Source organism: Rhipicephalus microplus, chromosome 10, assembly GCF_043290135.1.
Source record: "Rhipicephalus microplus isolate Deutch F79 chromosome 10, USDA_Rmic, whole genome shotgun sequence".
Lineage (NCBI taxonomy): Eukaryota > Metazoa > Arthropoda > Arachnida > Ixodida > Ixodidae > Rhipicephalus > Rhipicephalus microplus.
In genome coordinates, this window is record NC_134709.1 from 18,219,874 (window position 1) to 18,240,667 (window position 20,794).

The following is a 20,794-nucleotide window of genomic DNA, read 5'->3' on the forward strand; positions in this document are numbered from 1 at the left end:
ACCGCACCATGTCCCTCCGTCCACAAACCAGCGCCCGACGTCTACAGTATATGTAGAAACCGAAACATCTGTGAACGACAAGAAGGTTATCAAAGGTTGTTAACCAGGACAAACAAAATAAAAAAGCCACAACACCGGAATAACACCATCATTTAACCGCCCATCAATCAAAACATATGGTAGAACTAAAGACTATCAAAAAGAAAACAAAAGGCTGTTGACCAGAGGATAATGGAACGCCCCGCCTCATGATCGGATGCCCACTGCTTCGCCCTATCATTAAGAATTCACTTTGCAGATATGCGTGGATTTATTTTCTTTCTTGCTTTTGTTTTTGTCTTCTCTATAACTTATGCTGCGCCATATACCACAGGAAGTCAATTCGATGCGAACGGCGCTTTGAAACAGTGGTGGTCAAACGACACACGGGCCGAGTTCAGAAAAAGGGCGAAGTGCTTCGAGGACCAGTACGGCAACATCACCGATCTAGAAGCAAACATGACGGTGAGACACTCCGAAGTAGTACTTTTTTTTGTTTTCACACAAATTCGGCGCGCAGTCGTATGCGTTACCGTAGATTTCACTCGGACAAGTTATGACACTGCTTTCCGAAGAAGTAAAACGAAGGACTGTGTTAAGTTTTTTTTTTTCTCGACGATTTCTGACATGCCACGTACGGCTCCCAACAAAGAGTCACGTGAACTCTCTTCTGGGTGACACAACACCCCAAATAGAGTCCAAGTGTATGTTGAGGGAAAGTCATGTATGCGACAAGTCAGGATTCGTCGAAAGTAGTCAAAGGACCTTGTTTCTTTTTGTTTGTTTGTTTGTTTGTTTTATCCTTAGAGTGTAATGTTGTTCAGGGTTTGCATTTCCGAACCATAAATTATGAGGCACGCGGTAGTGAAGGACACGAGATTATACATGCCCCCATGGGCTCCTGGCACATACACTAAAACACATGCATACAGGCATTGTTCCATTTCGCCCCAATCAAGATGCGACCGACGAGGCTGGGAATCCAAACCCGAGTCCTCAAACTTAGCCGTTTGAATAATGACCAACCTGTGGTTTGCACGGAACCCCACGGCTACAGCGTCGAATCTTCTACCAGTGGCTCTACAATTGGTTCCGCAATAAAGTACATACACATGTGCAACACAAGCAGTCATGAAACACGCAATCACAAGCGAATGCACACTAACTAGCTGTATACAAGCGTACGTACTTTTCTTTATTAGTTCGCGTAGCAGACTTCTTCACTATTCTTGCAATCACGTGATGCTAATCATTCGGTCTTACACCCCTGTCACACGTAGAAACTTGAGTGCACTTTGAGCGAGTACACTTAGCCGCGAGTGTCATTTGCGCGCGGTCACACGAGCAAGTTTAGTGTCACTCGCTGCAAAGTACACTTGTCGGCAAGTGCGTTCCCCAACCTCACTTCACTGCGACGAAGTGTGTAGCCTCGGTACCAGTGGCTTGTACAGAAAGACGATGTTGCCTAAAGCGGCGCTCATACTATGTTTAAATTTAAACCATCGCTTTTGTTATGATCGATACTGTTATGCATAAAACAAGTCATAAAATACGACAATAACCTCGCTGCTTTCACAGTCAGGCTGTTTGCGGCCACGTCCGCTAGGAAAATGCGGCAGCACATGTGGCGGCGTCCGTCACGTTGTTTACTTTTAGGTACACTTGCACATGTGTAGGTGAGTTGTTCCCTAGTCATTTAAGGTGGCATATGTGCCACAGGTGCTACCTCCACGAAGACAACGTGGCCCGAAGACGAGAAACGGCCGCAAAAAATAACAAATATACGTCGTGCCACAAATCCGTCGATCACCACTGCCATCAATTCTAAAGTACACTTCACTTTCTCGTGTAACAGCGAACCGCCAAAATTACAATTCGTAAGCGTAAGTATACACTCGCTCAAAGTGCACTTAAGTTGCCACGTGTAACAGGGGCATTACATCCTAAACGCTTTGTACCATTATGAAGACCTTTCCTTAATTTCGCACTACCAACCAATTTTCAATCCTATGAATAAAAAAAAAAGCTTTGTCTTCACTTTCTAAACAGCTCAACGGCATAAACACACTGGGCGAAAACATCGCTGACAACGGTGGTCTTCGGCTGGTATTCGAGGTAAGCACCCTTCACCGAGGCACACGTTTTTTTTTTTGTATGTACGCACAATATGAACTTCTCAAGCGAAGTTTGGATCGACTAACCTGTTAAGCTGGCTCCTGAATTTTCGTACAAGCACTTCGCTGTACTCGTATGTGGAAGCTTGGAGCTTGCTATCCTCCAAATCGCAGTCAGACATAAATGTCGAACAAGCGTTATATCAGATTACTTGAGCAGTATCTAAACCAGCAGCAGCCCCGGTCGATGAAACAGATGTCACCGGACGAGCGCCTTTCATGGAGATCTGCCCGAAGTGCACAATGAGCGTGTGCATCAGGAATTGGTCCACCGATTTCGGTGGCGGTTCCTTGCCCGCCATCGCACTGCGCGCATAAGTACCTGCGTATATACGCACTTGCAGCAGTAGAGGTTTCATGCCTGTGTGTGCCTGAGTCAAAAGAAATTGTCTGCGCTATAGACTGGCATATATACGTCACCTGACTCAACGCTCATTAATTCTACGCACCTCAGCCCCCCCCCCCCCCCCTCCCCCCCCGGTATTATTCTTTGACAATTGTAGCACAAAGTAAAAGCGCAACATTATTGTCATTAGTGACGTTAGCCAGGAAAACTTTTTTTCACAAGGAAGGCAAGTCCGCGCAAGGGGGAGAACATAGGCACTTGGATGGGTGTTGTGTTGCAGCAATTGTTATTGCATGTCATGTGGCGGAAGAGATAGGGGAAGGCATAGGTATATGCAGTTTTCATACAATAAAAATATTCGTTCAACGTTCAAAAATGACGTTCTATATGCGTCAAGAGAGCAGGGTGCTTTCAGAAGTAGTGAAAAGTAGTTAATACTGTACTGTTTAGCATTCTCGAATGAAATCAACGTACCGCATCTTTTCAGGCATACAGCAAGCTTCTGAAGGACGAATGCAAAACTGACACCCGCTTGAAAGGCCTGGAAACGTTTTCGGGAAAGCAGCTCTTCTTCATCGCGAATGGAATGGTACGTGAATAGGGCGGTATAGTTTACTAAAAGCAACTTTACTACCGACGATAATTATAGCACGAGAACAAAACGACGACAAAGAGAGAAGAAGGACACGAGCGCTATAACTATCGTCATGTCATACCAACTAACCCAAACTGCCACACTTCTAATTTACCATCGAATGTGAACCGCGCGAGTAAAAATACTGTCGATGGCTTGCTTACTTACAGGCATGGTGCAGCGTTGCCCGTCCCGAGTACCTCAAAATACTGATTCAGTATGACCCACACAGCCCAAGTCAGTACAGGTAAGACGGTTCACCTTGCAAGGTGGCCACTGCAGCTGTGGAGAAGCGCAAAAGTGCGTACGTGTGTGTGCATGCGTGCGGGAAAGTTCACGTTCGTTCCGCAAGTGCGCGCATGTGTCCTTATTTAATTTTGTTTGTCCGGTATACGCTATGCCACATTGACGAAATAGACGAGACGGACACAGTGTTCAGGCCGTACCAGGCGATAAACGTGGCAAAGCTTTGTCGTTCGAAGACTATGGTCATAGCAAATGCCCGAAAAAACACCAACCACAATAAAAAAAAAAAAACACCCTAAAACGGAACGAGATGTCTCGTTTCGTGTTAACGTGTTTTTATTGCGGTTCGGCGTTTCTTCTTTTGCGATGCCTTTTCCCGACCAGACGGCGTTCCCTCAAACTCTAGGTTTTAAGACTCTAGTATATTAGCACGTGCAGAATATAATCAATTATATCTATATTGTGAGCCTATTGGTGCTCATTCAACTCAAAAGGTGCGCTAAATGAACGCAGACACACCACAGAACAAAAAAAAAATAGAAGAGACACGACGTTCAGAACAAAAAAAAAAACTAGTTAGTTTTTGTCTGTAAAAACCTGAATCTGAGAAAGGGGTGTGCCGAACCAGCATGCGCAGGTGCTCATGAAAAAAAAAAAGATGAATTGACAGGACCTATATTACAGCATAAACAATGAAAGGGGAAAGGGAAAAAGGAAATGAGAGAAGCAATAAAATGTAAAAATTAACCAAGTAAAAAAAAAGACGACGCTGTCGCATAAGCAAGATCAGATCAAAGTTAGCGCGTACATTTAGCAAAGAGTGTATAATCTCCGAATCGCTTCTGCAAGAACTTAATTTTACGTTCCAAGACGGACACGATGCGACACATGTGAGAACACCAGATATGAGACGAAGGGTGCTTGACCTATCGTATGAGGCTTTATTTTTTGCTCAAATACTATATTCGAATTTGAAAGAGCCTTGGTGGATCCTTGCGAGAGCTCTTAAACAACAAATCTGCAGACCAACTGCCAGATTATGATCGTTATACAGCTAATGAACATTGATGTGGTTTATCGTATAAAAGTTTTCTTCTCATACTTTGCACTGAATACGTGTGCAATCGATTGAAAATACGTACTTATGCTTATTCATGACATGTAGCTTGTGTGAAAAAAAATTGATAACAAAATATCCCACATAATCGCAGACGTCCCATCATGCAGATATCGGAAAACACATTCAAGCGAGCGCAGCATGCCGGCGACATCACGTTCATACAAACTATACCTGCTTGCTTTTTTTCTCTTTATTTTTTTTTCCAGAGTCAACCTTCCAATGTCCAACATGCCTGCCTTCTCGGAAACGTTCAAGTGTAGAGCGAATTCGACAATGAACAGGAAGAACAGGTGCAGATTGTGGTGAGGTAAAGAAGTAAAAGACTGAAGCTGCAGTAGCCCGAAAGACGAGCATTCTTTCACAGTTCATAATCCGAATAAAGAGGCTTCAATATTTGCTACGTGTGTGCGCATGCTGGAGTTTCATAATGTAATTGGAGTCCTACAGGGCCGAAAAATGGCTAAAAATGCTGAATATCAAATCGCATACAACAAATTTTAATGAAAATTAAAGACAGATAAAAGTATTAAAGTATACTCAGCATGGTCTCAATCCCATGACAAGGTGAGTAGCTGCTAAGGAAAAAGATACAAGGAGCACTACAACGGTAACTCCATACAACAGTAACGCCAGGGCTAGGTAGTATCGAAGGTATACATGCATCTTGGAAAATATCTTCGATACTCTTTGGGTATCTTGTATCTGTATAACGATACGTCTCGCGAAATCATTGTATCTGTATTTCCGATACATTCAATCTTGTATCGCTTATCTTAAGATAATGTATCGCGTATCTTGAAGCGGCCCTGAAACACTTTTTGAAGTAATCATGGAATAACTCTCTCGAAGAGCTTATTGCCTCACGAATTAAACGGCACAACAATTTTAAAAATATGTCCAGTGCGAGGGGAGTTAGAAAGATTCGTTGCATGCTGCGATTGCATTCTCTCGTCTCGACGAAAGCGGTGGAAGCTAAGCAGGGAGGGATGGCAGGTGCAAGGAAAAACGTCACGCGCGCCTCGTGGCATTGAGCGTTTTTTTTTTCTTTCTTCGAATGCGTGGCCTTTTTTTTTTGCGCGAGAACAGAACGACGACAAAGGGACAAGAAGAAGACTATCGTCATGTCACACCAACTAGCCCAAACCGTCACACTGGCTTTTTCAGTCTGATCGTGCGCGCACGTGAGGACAAGTCGCGGCCTCCGGCGGCGATCTCTGTAACGACCGAGCGCGCCTTGTTCAAATCAGCCAACACGGCTGATAGATGGGCTCACTACGAGTGACTTTTGGGCTTATTCCATGATTTATCGAGAGAAGAGAAAGCAGTTTCTAGCTGACTGTGATAATTTATTGTGAATTAAAGGTCGCGTGCTGCGCTATAACATTTGGCTCGCGTGTTGTCAGTAGCCTCTACTACGAAAAGTTGTGAAAAGCTTGAAGGTTACTGTCGGGGGCTCACGTAACCGGGTGGCACGGGCCGACTTCAGCGCCTGCACTGCATTCTACTTGAAAAAGTGCTGTTCTCTATCGAGATTTTTTTTTCACGTGCCGATATGAGACTATACTTTTTCAAAAAAAAAAAAAAACCGCGCGCTCACTTCTCAATAAGTATACTAGTGAAAATTTTAACGAAAAGCGTACCGCAGCGATGTTAGCGTTATCCCCGTCACTCAACCCTAGTTTTCCCACTGGCCGTTATCGCATTTCAGATATTCTTCGCGTCGAATCATTCGACATTTCTAATAGTGGCTCTTTAAAAATCAAATCGAATTTTTTTCAACTAGGTTCGGAACTTGAAGATATATATTCAACCACCCCTAATATTTACTCTGCTGCACAAATAAAAGGTCTCAGGTCCCCTCTTCAATTTTCACACCGAGGGGGGGAGGGGTCATTTTGAATTGCGCGTCGTCTAACGCTCAAATTGGGCGCAATCGCCATCTTGGATTGCCCTTGCTCGAGCCGGCGTGTTATCTGTTGGTGTGAGATCATTCCTAAAACCTGTGTTCACAGACTTATCGCGGGTTACTAGGTTACTATCAACCTTTGGCGTACCTTTAGCATCCAAGATGCAGCACGGAAACGTTGTTCTCGTCGCTTTTTTTTTTTTTTGTCGCCAAGGAAGTGCTGTGAAGGGGGCCGTGACAATGGCGACACACGGAAGTTCCATCGATTTCCTGAAGCCTCCCGCCGCTTCCGCAGTTCGGACGACGACGGAAAACCATGAAGGGTTCACACGTCGCGCCTTAAGATACCGTGGCTGTGTTCCAATTCTTAGACAGCACGTAGACAGTCTACGCAGACTGCTTAGAGGGCAGCATCGAGCCCATGCTGTCCGACAAATGGAACACATTTAGACGGCTTTCACGCGGCGATGCGCCACCTCGCGTCGAGAAGAAAAAGCTAAAATAAACGTACGTAACAGTTGTAACTTCTGGCTTACTTCGCGTTGAAATAAAAAAAAAAACAAATAAACGTTACTCACATTGAGCGTTTGGGAAAGCGTCTGCCTGTGTGCAATCATTCCGGCGAGATTTGATATATCTGAGCGATTCGTTGAGCCGCCATCCTGTTTAGACAGCAAAGTAGCCTGCATCGTATTTGTCTACGATGCGGTCTTCTCGGAGCTGTCTACTTTGCCGGCTACGTCAGAATTGGAATGGGACTAAAGATGGCCACCGTCCATATAGCCGTCTACGGTGAGTATTGGAACACAGCCCGTGTGGCGTACTCTGCTTAACACACACGACGGCAGCTTCTACACACGGTAGAAGCTGCAAAACGACCGTCGTTACACTACACGCGCACGCGCAGCCGCGGCAACGGTGGCGTGGTTGCCTCGCTGTTTACTGACAGACACGTCGACGAAACTTATCTCTCGGTACGACGCATGCTGTCCCGTGGTCAGTCTTTAGTTTTTATGCGTTCATACCGAGGGAAGGAAATTCTTAGCTACTGCTGTTCTGGCAGTTTTCATAATAGACGCTAATAGCTGAGACGTCTCAGCGGAGCGAGCCGTTCTCCCGCTCATTTCATCTCCTGAGCACAGCGTGCCGTGCGCAGCGGACCAGGAGAGCTATTCTCGCGGTGTACAATCCTTGGACATGTCCGATTCGCCAGAGCGCGATCAGTTACGCAAAAAAAACGGTCAGTTGTGACGTCATGGCGCGCTTGACCACGTCGGCGCACCGAACCCGCCGACACATTGATAACGTAAAAAGAAACTAAGTGGACGAAATGTAGAGTAACAGGACTTTTAAATAAACTGCACGTGCGTATGGACGTGCTCAGGTGTTTCAAAAGCGATGCAGGAAATGCGTACCGACCTTTCAGGGGCATCAGAAGCGAGGCTGCGTTAAACCTAATTTAAGGGCTAACGTGACTGAAGCCCATGCACGGCCTCAGAAACGTGCATCTTAAAGCGGATCCCTGGAGGTAAAGCACTCGTTGCGGCGAAACGCATTCAGTCTTTCTCACTTGTGCCCAGAGTCACGAAAACAGCGTGGCGTCAAAATGACGTTGCGAAAGAAAGACCGGAAGCAGGCGGCACGGTCCAGCCAATCAGGGGAGGCCGAATCGGACACGTCCAAGGATTGGACAGCGCGAGAACAGCTCCCCAGTGTGCGAGCGTTTTCCAAGCAAAGCCTTTGCTCTATCGACAACAGAAGCTTCAACTTTGTTCAACAGGTAGCGCAGCAGTGCGCTCCACTGTAGAGTTACTGTATATGCTACCTTTAGGTAAAGGTAGCATATACAGTAACTCTACTCCACTGGTACTCCGCTGTAAAGACCAAGGCGCTTTGCTCCGCTGAAATAAGCGAGGTATCGATCGGCTATTATTCTGCCTCTTGTCTTGCGATATGCCCCTCCGCTCTTTTACTGGCTTCACTGAGCCACTCGGCAATTACTCTCAAACGAGATCGTAGGTCGCGACACACAGTCGCTTAATTAATTAATTAAGGCCCAGCCACACGCACGCGATTTTCTAGCGACAGCAAGAAGCGGCCGCGACAAACTTGCTCCGTCGCGACCGAAAGTCGGCGACAAAGTGTCATTGTTGCTTGAATGAAAACTATCGCGTGCATACGCACAAGTTGAGAATAGAAGATTAAAAGCTGGTCGACGACCCATCGCCGAATTCGTTAATGTCTTGTGCGGCAAAAGGAAGGCACAAGAGCATTCTTCTTCGCAGCCTTTGGTTTAAGCGCGGCAGGGTGCCCCAGAAGCGTATACAGATACACGAATATAGTTATAGCGCGAAAACAAAACGACGACGCAGAGACGAGAAGGACACTTGTCTCTGTGTCGTCGTTTTGTTCTCGCGCTATAACTATCGTCATGCCATACACTCTAAAAAAAGAGAGAGTAATAAGGGTGTTTTTTTGTCCCACAACAATAATCGGCATCTATATTGCGTTCCATCCTTCCGCTATCGCCCCGCGCCCGGTACATTCCGGTCACGATCGACATGCCCATTATCAGGGTTACATTGCATTCTCGATAGAAAAGTGGCCAGCGCCGAGTTTTCAAGAAAGGGAGCGCACGCAAGTCTGATGACGAGTATTGTTGTGGGACGAAAAGACACCCTTTTTACTCGATATTTTTTCAGAGTGTACCAACCAGCGCAAGCTGCCACACTTCTAAGTACGCGACAGCTACGACGCACTTCGCATGACGATTTCATTGATTGATATGTGGGGTTTAACGTCCCAAAACCACTATATGATTATGAGAGACGCCGTAGTGGAGGGCTCCGGAAATTTAGACCACCTGGGGTTCTTTAACGTGCTCCCAAATCTGAGCACACGGGCCTACAACATTTCCGCCTCCATCGGAAATGCAGCCGCCGCAGCCGGGATTCGAACCCGCGACCTGCGGGTGAGCAGCCGGGTACCTTAGCCACTAGACCACCGCGGCGGGGCGACATGACGATTTCACATTGCAGAAAGCGACCACAATCAGTGTCACAAGCTAGCGTCGAAACATCAAAACAGATCTTCTATTTACGACAAAATACGGCCGATCTCTCACTCTCCACGTGAGATGCGACTGTATAGACAAATTTGCGGTCGACACCGTGGATTGCTTGAAGTACGCGCGCGTAACACGCATCGAGAGCAAAGTACTAACGCAGCGAGGATCAGGGGCGCAGCCATGTTCCCGGAAATCGCCAGAGCACGGTGATTTCCGCTAAGTATATATGTGTTACCTGGCGAGTGTTGTCAGTCGAAACGCGCTTCGTCTTACGAAACAGGTACGACGAAAGCGCCCTGAGCAAGCGCGGAAATTTGGTTAGACAAGCACACCTTCCATCGTTGTTACCCGTGCAGAGCATGGCCTGCATGCTTATATAAGGTCCGTTCGATTCGCCTGCACCACGTGAACCAGTTCACAAGGTGCTGCACCTTGCCATTCGTTTTAGCGGTGCAGCATTGACGACCGCTGAACCCTGCCATTCGTTTCGAAAGGTGCAGGATAGGTGCAGCACCGGTTCACGATTTTCCTGCACCTCCTTCGCTGACGGTGCCGGCTTGGTGCAGCCGCGCGTGCAGCTGAGCAGACGACGCAGCACTTAGACGTAGGTGGCTTAGGCGCCGTACCTGTCTCTACAAACGCGCTGTGTATTTTCAAGATGTTTGCGCCTCATAAACTGTCCGCATGTGCGTTTCGCCATAGGTCAGTGTCTGATGAACGGTGTAAATTAACCGAAAAGAAATAAGGCCAACACCTTGTCGGCACATCGTCATTTGTTTCAGGTGTCGTGCTCTGCCTGCACCGCTGAACTCACGCTGCACAATTTCTGAACTTCGCGTGCACAGCCATGAACCGGTTCTGACCGGTGCAGGTGAATCGAACGGACCTATATAGCGCACGCTCCTGTGCACCTGACGTCACAACACACGACAGCCGCAAGGTGCCGCGCAGATTGCTAGAAGACGAATTCTAGATTTGCACACTTCCCCTCACCCTTTTTTCACACATTTTCTTTCGTGCTTTCGCCTGCCGCTGAACCTTTTATGCGTGCGTATATATACGACATGCGTTGTTAGCAAATAAACATTTGTAGGTTAGCACCGATCCGCCTTCTAGTTTCGTAACTGTGTTTCAGTTTAGCGCGGCCAAAGAACTCCGGTTCTAGGTTAAAAAAAAAACAAAAAATAACTTCAGCGCTTCAGTTTAATCGGTGATTTTGACACCAGTGCTAAGGTTTAGGCCGTAACGACGAGCGTGTAACTTATAGTATGTATAATACGGACCGGTGCAGAGCAGTCTGATTTACTCACTTTTTGTGGGGCATGCCCATTCATGTTGGACCGTGACGACGACGGGACACACCAAGACGCCGAGACTTTGAAGGCCAACTAAAGCGATTTTTCGGTGTCACTGATCTCAATGAAATTCACTGGGTACGTCATGTTTGCGCCATTCATATCAAATTGAGGCTTGAGAGTTTCGCAGAATCTCTTGAGATTATTGAGGATGATAGTCTTTCTCGGGCACCTTCGACGCCCAAATTTTGGTCTGACTGTCTTTCCACCTGTCTGTCGGTAGACTTTTCTTTTTTGTCCGCGGAAACGATTCCCGAAATGACCAAAATACAACCCCGTCCGCAGCGCCCACAATGTAGACGTCAGATCCTGGAGTTTTGCGGACACGCAGCGCCCCCTGTCGACGCAGTTTTGAGTAGTGCAAAGCCCTACTCCCTTGCACAGTTTGCTGCGCAACCAGGCGCAACTACAGCGCACGAAACGACGATTGAGTGAAATATATGTATTTGCGTAATGAACACTCAGAAAAAGAGCTACGAATTTCTATCCGCTAGTCGGACGCGTCACCGAACCGCCGAGAAGTGCTTGCCTGTTCACACGCCCGAACGACTGCGAAAACAAGAGCAGACGCAACAGCTCCGCGCTCTACGAAAAAAAAAGAGCCCAATCTGCGCTACTGTTGCGTTGCGAATTGCCACGGACGTAAGTGACTTCAGTTTTGCTGATTTCCGCAGCTTTTGCAAATCAGAATGGCGAGAGCGCTATATACAGGTCGTTGCGAACGTGTTGGGTAAGCGAATTACTCGCTTTCTCCACAGCCGTTCGCTTAGGTAAGTGTGATAATGTAGGTCTCCTGTTATTGTTTGAAGACCTTGACGAAGAACCGTTGTAACTTTTATTATGATGCTTAACAGACCATCTGACCGCGGTTGGCGACGCACAACAGTAGACAGTTGACACCAGGGCGCGATAAACATCGCGTACGCCCACCGATAATGTGAAGTTGTCGCCACCACACAGCATTACTCACATAGGGCTTTGAAGGCTCAAATCCCGGATTTAACCAAGAAATGCGAACACGTGCGTCATACAGGTGAATCGAAATATGATCGCGACCACAATCAGTTTTTTTAGTTTTTTTTTTCGTTGGTCTCCCCGATTACCGGAGCTATCTCGGAGGCATCGGCTTTGCCTTTCGTTGTACAACGACAAAGTGGACACGCATGTATCTCCGATCGCAGTATGTACAAACGGAAGACGACCGTCAACAGGGTATTCCAGCACGCATAATAAAACAGTTAAATGCAGAGGAAGTGAGAAATCACTAGGGTAATTCGTGCCGGATAAAGCGAGCTTCGTACCTCTGATCGCATAGATTGTTCGTGTATCCATGCACTTTATTGCATTGGCATCATAAATATGCCCAAGTTTGAAGCATTTAGGCGTTACAGAACGCACGTCGGAGTGCTTGCCTCGAATTAGATGTGCTGCGATGTTCGCTTGCGTTTAAATTGCCAGTTGCAGCACGCCGAAATAAACGAAACATATTTTGCATTGTGCCCGCATTTAGTTTCGATGAGCTTCCTACTTTTATGAAGCGAGGATATATTGAAGGAATTAAGAAGCTTGTCAGGTTCTTGATTTTCAGGAAACCGCGCCTCAAGACCAACGAAAGAGGAGGGCTTATGCGCGTTCTCTTTCGGACGGATCTCTGTGCACTACCCATTTATGGCCGGCGCGGCAATGAGGGCCAAACCTCATAAGCGCGAAAATGCACGCGACAGCGACGAGCGACGCTATGAGCGACGAAACAGGGCGTTCGCGCGACGTGTCGCGTGCTCGTTTTCGCGCGATCGCTCGGTTCTCCAGATTTGGAAACCGTCGCTCATCGCCCGGAAGTGCTGGGCTCAAGCAGCCAATAGCGAAAAACCGGAAAAGACGAAGACTACATAGGTGCACGTGACCCTGCCCGAGTCACGTATGCGCAACAAGAAATAACGCAATGTTTATTAAGCATGCGCATATAAAAAATGCTGCAAGGCCATAATAAACACTTTCCGTTTCATTACACAACAATATATCTTATTTTTAAATTGCATACCGCTCGCTACGCGGTTTTCTTGGTGCGAGTAGACGGCCTCATGCCAGAAACAGTGAAATTCGCTCGCCGAAGCCGTCGCGTGAATGAGGTTTGCCTGCGCTAGCGACTGATCGCGCGACGCCGATCTACGTCGCGTCGCTTGTCGCTGTCGCGTGTATTTTCGCGCTTATGAGGTTTGGCCTTAGGGACACTGGTATTGGCGTTTTAAAAGTAATTATTGAGCATGATTGATTTGATTCGATGATTGATATGTCGGGTTTACCGTCCCAGAATCACCATACGATTATGAGAGACACCATAGTGGAGGGCTCCGTGAATGTCGACCACCTGGGGTTCTTTGACGTGCACCGAAATCTGAGCACACGGGCCTGCAGCATTTTCACCTGCATCGAAAATGCAGCTACCGCAGCCAGGATTCGATCCAATTATTGCGCATATCTGAGGCACCACATCACCGCATCAATAATCTGTATGTGTGGCTTTTTACTAGAAAAGGCATACATGAGTTATTCTAAGACCATAGCATATATCACGCTGCGCTGACAATGCAACGCTTGCACGAAAAGGCAAGTGTTTCCAACGCTTTGCTGAGACGACACAGTGGTGGCACCTACCCGTTACCTTGCGTTCTACACCTTATGGCCTCCGAGACGGGCGCGCACTACGGGCGCTTTGTTTTCTATAACTGCCGGATAGCGCTCGTGTCTCACGTGGGACGTGCTTCGATGCACTCGTTCGTCTCTACTGCACGCATCGAGGCACTCTAACGCAGCCCCTCCAGAATAACACTTACATAACTTCTTGCGCAGAACATCAAATAACTGTTTTGTTCACTCTCTCCAGATGCAAGACTATTCAATTCAATTCAATTTTATTTCATCCCAAGGATGAGGGCAGGCTCGGGAGAAAAGTGACGTTTTGTCACTTGAGGAGAACCCGAGCCTATCGTCTTTCGACGACGTTTTCAGTGAAACACGCAGGAACGGGGCCAATTATTTTATAGCTTGCCTCTTAACACTGACTTCACTTGCCAGAATTAATGGCAACATTGTGTGTGCGTGACGTTCATCTTTGCAAAGCGGAAGTGACGGAACTGATGTGCCAGTGCAGCGTCTGCTTGTCTGTTATGAATTGTGTGGGTTTGGCCGGCACTTCCTTTGTTGAGCGTGCGACTTCCTTTTCCGTGTTGGTGGGCGTGCGATGGCTGGCAAGTGGTGTTGCGTTGTGGACCGCACGCTATTCGCCACACGTTCACCATAACAGCGTAAGCGTTACAGCCCATCGCCGCGTGGACAAACTTGAAAGGCCTGAACGAGTAGTGCCATCTGGCGGTGTTATGCGCAACCAGGCAGGTAGGTTCTGACCAAGGAGGCAGGTATACCCGCCACACCAAGGAGGTTTTTTTTTTTTTTTAACCAGCTCCTCGCGCCCTCTACACAGATGTGGCCATGGCTGTACATTACATGAAAACACCGAATAAAAATTATTGCTGTCTCAAGTTTGGTCTTGATTAAATAAAGAGGCTACCAAACACGATTACACCAAAATTATAGTGCCCGTGGCTAACTGAGTGTTCGCTAAACTAGAAGGTCCCACACTGCGACAGAAAATACGCCATTAAAACGCGTCGATTTTTCCTTCGCTACTGTGAGTGTCATCAATTATGCATTGACAGCTTACGCTTACGTACTGATTTCCCGAAATTCCGTGATTTATCATCTTTCTATGAGTATAACTTTTCAAACTGCGGAACCTAACCAACTGGCTTAGTTCGGGGTACGTCACTGTACACTTTGAAAGGTCTTTCGTCAAAAGGACAGCGACTTTCGTCAGCACCAAAAACACTTCCTTGGCATTTGGTGATCTTGGTACACTGTGCGTAATTGTGGACTGTAGAGAGCTCCGATAAATGCTCATCTCGCCAGACACAGCTGCACACGTTGTGAACATCATGCACACACCGGCTTCAATTCGTCAGTTGCAATGCAGGCCTCAGCATTACCGTCATGTCTCGATATAAACTGACGAAGTTCATTGACAAATATATGCCAGCTTCGCAGTAATGGGACCAACCTCGAGAAAATGGGCACAGCTAGATGGCCTATCTAATTTCGCTCTATTTATTAAATTTATTCCTTTCTTCCTTCTCTTTAAATAAATGAAATGAATGTTTTCATTCTATCTGTTTTTTTTTTTGTAACTGGTGCGCATCTGCTTCTTTGTATCTCTTCCTTTCTACTTCTTTCTCTCTTTCTATCTCTGCGTCTTTCCATCTCTTTTTTTTGCGTAAATGAAGATTGATACACCTGCAGGTAGCCGCGGTTTCAATATTCGCGAGTCTTTACTTCTTATAGTGTCACTCAAATAGACGTGATGGACCAGATGCTCCTAAAGATTATTACAGATAATGTCGGTGGAGCCAACGTTTTGACAAGTGAACTTTTCTTCCTCACGTTAACGCTGTTGCCCTGACGAAGACAAGTCAACTTGATGAAACACTGTTTCCAGCGACGTTGTTTCTCGAAAAACTTCTGATCGCTTCGAGCTTCTCCGTGCCTCTCAACTTCAGTCACGTTCGGTACTCAAGTTCTGTAAGAAAACTATGTGCGCCGTCATAAAGGACGTGACTGAGTCAAATACGACAAGTCCTACTCGCGATTGTTGATAATTTTCGCATTAGTTCGGATACTCTGGTTTCAACGTTTGCTCATAATGCCCGTATGTCAGTTATAAATGAAAGCTGCGTTTATAGATTGACACTTTCACACTACGTGGATGTATCTGTTTTTTTTTATATACAAAACGTGTACTAAAAAGTGCACTTCATTCGTTTCGATCGAGTTTTGTCTTACTAAGGAATCAGTCAACAGAACTTGATTTATGCTGACTGAGTGTTTTCTGAAGAGGCGAAATTTCGCCTCTTTCGTGGCAGCCCTCCGGACTTGCATGGCAGCCCTCCTCCTCTCGATTTTTCGCCATTTCCCTCTATTTGGCGACCTCACCGGTGACGTCATGAAAGAGACTTTCCCTTTCGTGATTTAGTTCTAATAAGATGCCCGGCAACCGCAAGTGGTAGTAGCGGTGCTGCCGTTAACGAGAGCGAATACGTGGGGAGGGCGGGGAGGAATTTTCCCTCCCCTGGTTCAACTGAGCCGAAAGCAATGCTTTCTACGGTTCGCATTACGTTCGCATTCAGTTCCCATTCGCTTTCAGTCGCGAAAGTACGCCTGTACCTGACGAAGTTCCTTCAATAGTGTGCAATGCACGTGCTCTAGACTTGCCGGATTGTCGAGGAAAGTCTCCTCAACGTGTCACAGTAAAACAGTGCGAAATTCCGCGGGGGGGGGGGGGGGGGGAGGGAGACGGTGTAACATGCCTATAACCAACCAGACTCGGTTTGTAAGGTTTCGCTTTTTTTTTTTTTTGCGAAGCATCCAAGATGGCTGCGGGAGGAGGATCTGCCCGTGAACTCGCATAGAAAACGACATAACGCGCGGACTTACACGCCCCATGGCGCATTCAACGGATGAACTCTTGATCGTGAAATGGAAGTATATCGGACCAAGGTATTTTTTTCCAAACGATAGGAACTGCTAAATATTCACTACCTCATGTTCTGCCACACTGCGAAGGGTGCTTGTGTCAGCTGATCGACCATGCATTAACGATGCCTTGTGTAATTCTATGCGTGATACTAAAAAAAAACCAACGCGAACTAGAATTGACGTGTGAAGTGAACGGCACTCCGAGGTAGTTGCTATAGCGAGCCTACCTGACGGATTAGTAGGCCGCTAGCGAATAACCCACCATCGCGGCTGCACAGGAGCAAATGTTTGACGTGGCGATGGTTCGCAGGCTTATTCATTATTTGCACTGTCAGCATCATGCAGCTGCTTCTTCAACGAAACACAACCATTTAACTTCACATTAGGTAGCGCTTGTGACTCCAACAGTAGACTCCAACAGTGCGTAATTCACCGCACTCCGATGTTGCATGTACCATCAGCGCAATTGAAAATGGTATTAGAAATAATACACACACGTATGGTTTTCGCAAAGTCGAAATTGCGAAAATTCGTTGAAAAACAACGCCGTTCGGAAAGTACCGGTGAAGTGCAGAGATGCGTGCATTGTACCCGTAACTGCACGTTCTATCGTTCCAACACTTTCGCTTCGCTGGTCGAGGTCGAGCGTGTTGCTGACACGCGGCGCTGCGTAATATCAACTGTAATTGGGCTACATACAATGTACAATAAAAACCGTGCTTTTATTTTTGACTTCGCCGAAGAATATTGTACATTAAATTCAATCAAACTGGCTTGCGAGCGTGAAAAAAAAAAACATAAACGCACGAGGAGACGTGAAGTGCAACTCGCTCCTCCTGAGTTAGTATAGCCGATCGTTCATTGTCACTGTCCATCTCGGTGCGTTAACAACCTTCTACATATACTGAAAAATCCTCGTCGTCCCGATGGTTTCATTGAGCATCACTGCTGATAACAATCAAAGAAATTTGGACCACACCAACACCACGGAACTCAGCGCGTACAAAACCAACACCACGGAACTGAGCGCGTACAAAACCAACACCACGGAACTGAGCGCGTACAAAACGAACACCGCGTCACGCGGACGCGGAGAAAATTTCGCTCTGAAACCCATTCACAAGCGAATCACCTCCGTTGTGCTGCCATCTATCAACAAACATAAAAATCAAGCGGCACGGCGTTGGCCAAAGTGTAGAAGAGCAAATAAAGAGCCTGTGCTACTATCCGCGTAAAATGAATGTTGTGGGATTCATGCCGTGACTACAAAAAGCACTGACGAGTACCATATACGCACGTACGTGAAGCAAGGCGAGTTTCAACTGCAAGGGTAAGAAGATAACAATCAACTAAGTGCGTGGCTACACGAAATTTCGAGAAGCTGATATGTGTTCTCCGAGGGCTATAATCGAAAGCGCGAGTTGCCACACTTTTCATCGCAAGAGAGCTTCGTGCCTAGCAAGAACGAATCATATTTATTGCGTCACGGACGGTCTGGTTTATTCACTGATGCACGAAAAATGCGAAGTGATCAGTGTTCGTTTTCTGCTAACGTATTAACACTGAGGCTAGCACAACCCAACAAGGGTACGCCTGTCTGCTTACCATCCTCGAAAAGACGCCCCGAAATTCCGCTTGGCCGTGGGACAGCCTATGGGCACTGAGAATACAGAGACGGGAGAACGGATTCAGAGAAAGAGCGAGCCGTCAGACCACCAATGTTTCCAGGAAACAACCAGCACCATCTGTCACATAAACAAAATTATGGGCCATATAACCGAAGGGAACCCTGATGGGATGCGAAGCAGCAGTGGTGTGTACGGCGTTGAGACGATTGGAGCGGGCGTCGACGCCGGGGCTGGAATGACGGTTTGAAGCAAAACACGGTATAGCATTTACTCGAGTAAACGTTTGTTTGAAACGCGAAGAGACGGGTTGGGTTTCGTGCAAGTTTCTTCCCTGATAAACGAGCCGAAAGAGTGCTTTCCCTAGGCGTGCGTCGAGCATTGCGGGCGGTGGAGACGCTGAAGCGAGCGATAAATGCGTGGCGAGCGGGCGGAGGAGTAGGTAGCTGCGGGCGCTGCGGCAAGCGTGCTGCGGGTAAGGGTGTGTGACGTCAGCTTGCACCTGCGAGGAAAGCGAGTGAGGATAGCGTGACGTAAACGCGCAGCAGCGAATTAACCAACTTGGCACCGCTCCAACACCTGCAGCGAGGGGAACACGTTGCGGCGCGTTCGTGCGGACGCACGTACGCCGTTACACACGTGAGTCAAAAAAGATGCTTGGCATTTAATAAATAACAAAAAACAACCACTGTGTTCCTGAGGGACAATTTGCGGATACCACAAACGAGCACCACTCTTAACTCTATTTCGTACTTGAAAGAGTTACCATACGTTAAGTCCACTGTTCCTTGCATGGACGCGGCGTTCAGTCTTATCGAAATAAGGTTAGCATCGGGACTAAAGCGGCTACATGTTTCCAAGCGATTATGTTCCAGTACACACCCGAATAAAAACGTATGCATGTCAAACTTGAAAGTAATCCCTCTATTTTTACTTATTTCCGAAAAAACACCGTTAAGTCTGGTGCATTAGCTTGATACCTTCGCTAATTAGAGTTGATGGCAGCGATGAACCATATTGGTGACAGTCGGAAAATGGAAATTCCTGCGTTGGCTAAAAATGCACCATCTCCCATTTAGGGAACCAAGAGTAGTATGCGAAGCAGCTCAGGGTCGACCTAAAGTTCCGTTAATCACAGGTCCACCTTGCCTAATGTTAACGCGTTTTTGCAACTATCAATTCACTGTAGTTTCTGTAGTTGTTACTCATCCCGAACTCATGTTAGAGCACGCCAAGCGGGTTCATCACCACGCCACGCGGGAGCACGTGGGCACATCACGCATCTGCAGAGTCTCGTTCCCTGGCGCCATCACGTGATTGATGAGAGAGTGTAAGGGTAAGAAGCCACAGTCTCTTACACAGCCGCTTACCCAGCCGCTTACACTGATCCGAACGCGATAGTGCGTGCCAGCGCGTACTCACTATAGAATACAACGCATTGGTTCATCGCGCGTATGCAGAATCTCGTTGCCTGGCGCTATCACGTGATTACTGAGAGAGTGTAAAGGGAAGAAGCCACAGTCTCTTACACAGCCGCTTACACTGATCCGAACGCGCTAGTGCGTGCCAGCGCGTACTCACTAGGATACAACGCCTTGGTTCATCGCGCGTATGCAGAATCTCGTTCACAGGCACCATCACGTGATTGCTGAGTTAGTGTAAGGGGCAGAAGACATTACACAGCCGCTTACGCCGATGCGAACGCGCTAGCGCGTACTCACTAGGATACAACGTCTTGGTTCATCGCGCGTATGCAGAATCTCGTTCCCAGGCGCCATCACACGATTGCTGAGAGAGTGTAAGGGGGAGAGGCCAGAGAGATAGTTACCCAGCCCCTTACACAGGCTGGAACGCGCTAGCGCGTGAGCGCGTTCTCGCAGTGCTTGGACCAGCTGTTGCGCATGCGCGCTAACGGTGGCTATGCCGCCCACCGGATTGAACTCCGCCATAAGCTGCTTCGCATCTAAAAAAAATTTATTACTCCGGTTTACTTAGATTGACTTTTAACTACAACTTCTAGAATAGCGGTCACTCTATGGATCTGACATTTGCTTTCTTTTGTACTCAGTCTTGCTCCCGCCAAATATGCCACATCGAAAAACCGCACATCTGCGCACATCTCATCGGAGACTCACGACGACCGATCTGACATGAGATAGTGGCGAAGCGATCGCATTGCACACAAAAAGTTCATTCGAGGTGCGTCAACAGACACGCGTTAGCAAAAGAGTCGTGCGATCGAGCGTCGCACCCCTGAAGAACAGAAGGAAGTCGACTATCGCTCATTGCCTGTAACTACTTATTATTGTATCAGTGGTTCACGGGACTACTGTGCGTCTGAAAACGCACCGTACCTACTTGCTACGGGTGTTCAGCTGTCGACAGTTTGGGGACATCGGTAAGCACCTACTGACTATCTAATCATTAGTAAAAGTTCCTCGCCACTAGTCACCTGCTTTGGCTGATATATTTAACAACACGTGACGGAGATTGGCATACAGGATTTTGAGCATATATCCAACTTCAGAGACATTTAATGAATAAGGCCAAGCTGGTGATATTTCGAAATTCGGCTACTGGTGCAACCGCGGTAAACACTTAAACCGTATTTTGATTTCTATATGTGCGCAAACATGCGCAATGTGTACGCCTTTGATAATGTGTGATTTTCACCGACAGTAATGGTGCAACGTGAG

General features: G+C 47.1%; 2 protein-coding genes across 5 annotated transcripts in view; both read left to right on the forward strand.

Moving 5' to 3' along the window:
• LOC119180809 (membrane metallo-endopeptidase-like 1) overlaps positions 1-4,959 on the forward strand; it is a 38,213-nt gene extending 33,254 nt beyond the window's left edge. For all 3 annotated transcript variants that reach the window (XM_075875161.1, XM_075875159.1, XM_075875160.1), the window contains exons 17-21: positions 374-504; positions 2,089-2,154; positions 3,047-3,148; positions 3,364-3,440; positions 4,766-4,959. In XM_075875161.1, the coding sequence (XP_075731276.1) occupies positions 374-504; positions 2,089-2,154; positions 3,047-3,148; positions 3,364-3,440; positions 4,766-4,865 (476 nt within the window). In that variant the 3' untranslated portion in view covers positions 4,866-4,959. The remainder of the gene's footprint in view (positions 1-373; positions 505-2,088; positions 2,155-3,046; positions 3,149-3,363; positions 3,441-4,765) is intronic.
• Positions 4,960-20,232: 15,273 nt separating this feature from the next.
• Positions 20,233-20,794, forward strand: part of LOC119181828 (neprilysin-1) — a 62,164-nt gene continuing 61,602 nt past the window's right edge. Inside the window, exon 1 of one of the 2 annotated variants that reach the window (XM_075875164.1) lies at positions 20,233-20,496. The gene's annotated coding sequence lies outside the window, so the exon portion shown is untranslated. The remainder of the gene's footprint in view (positions 20,497-20,794) is intronic. The other variant, XM_075875163.1, reaches the window with a different exon arrangement.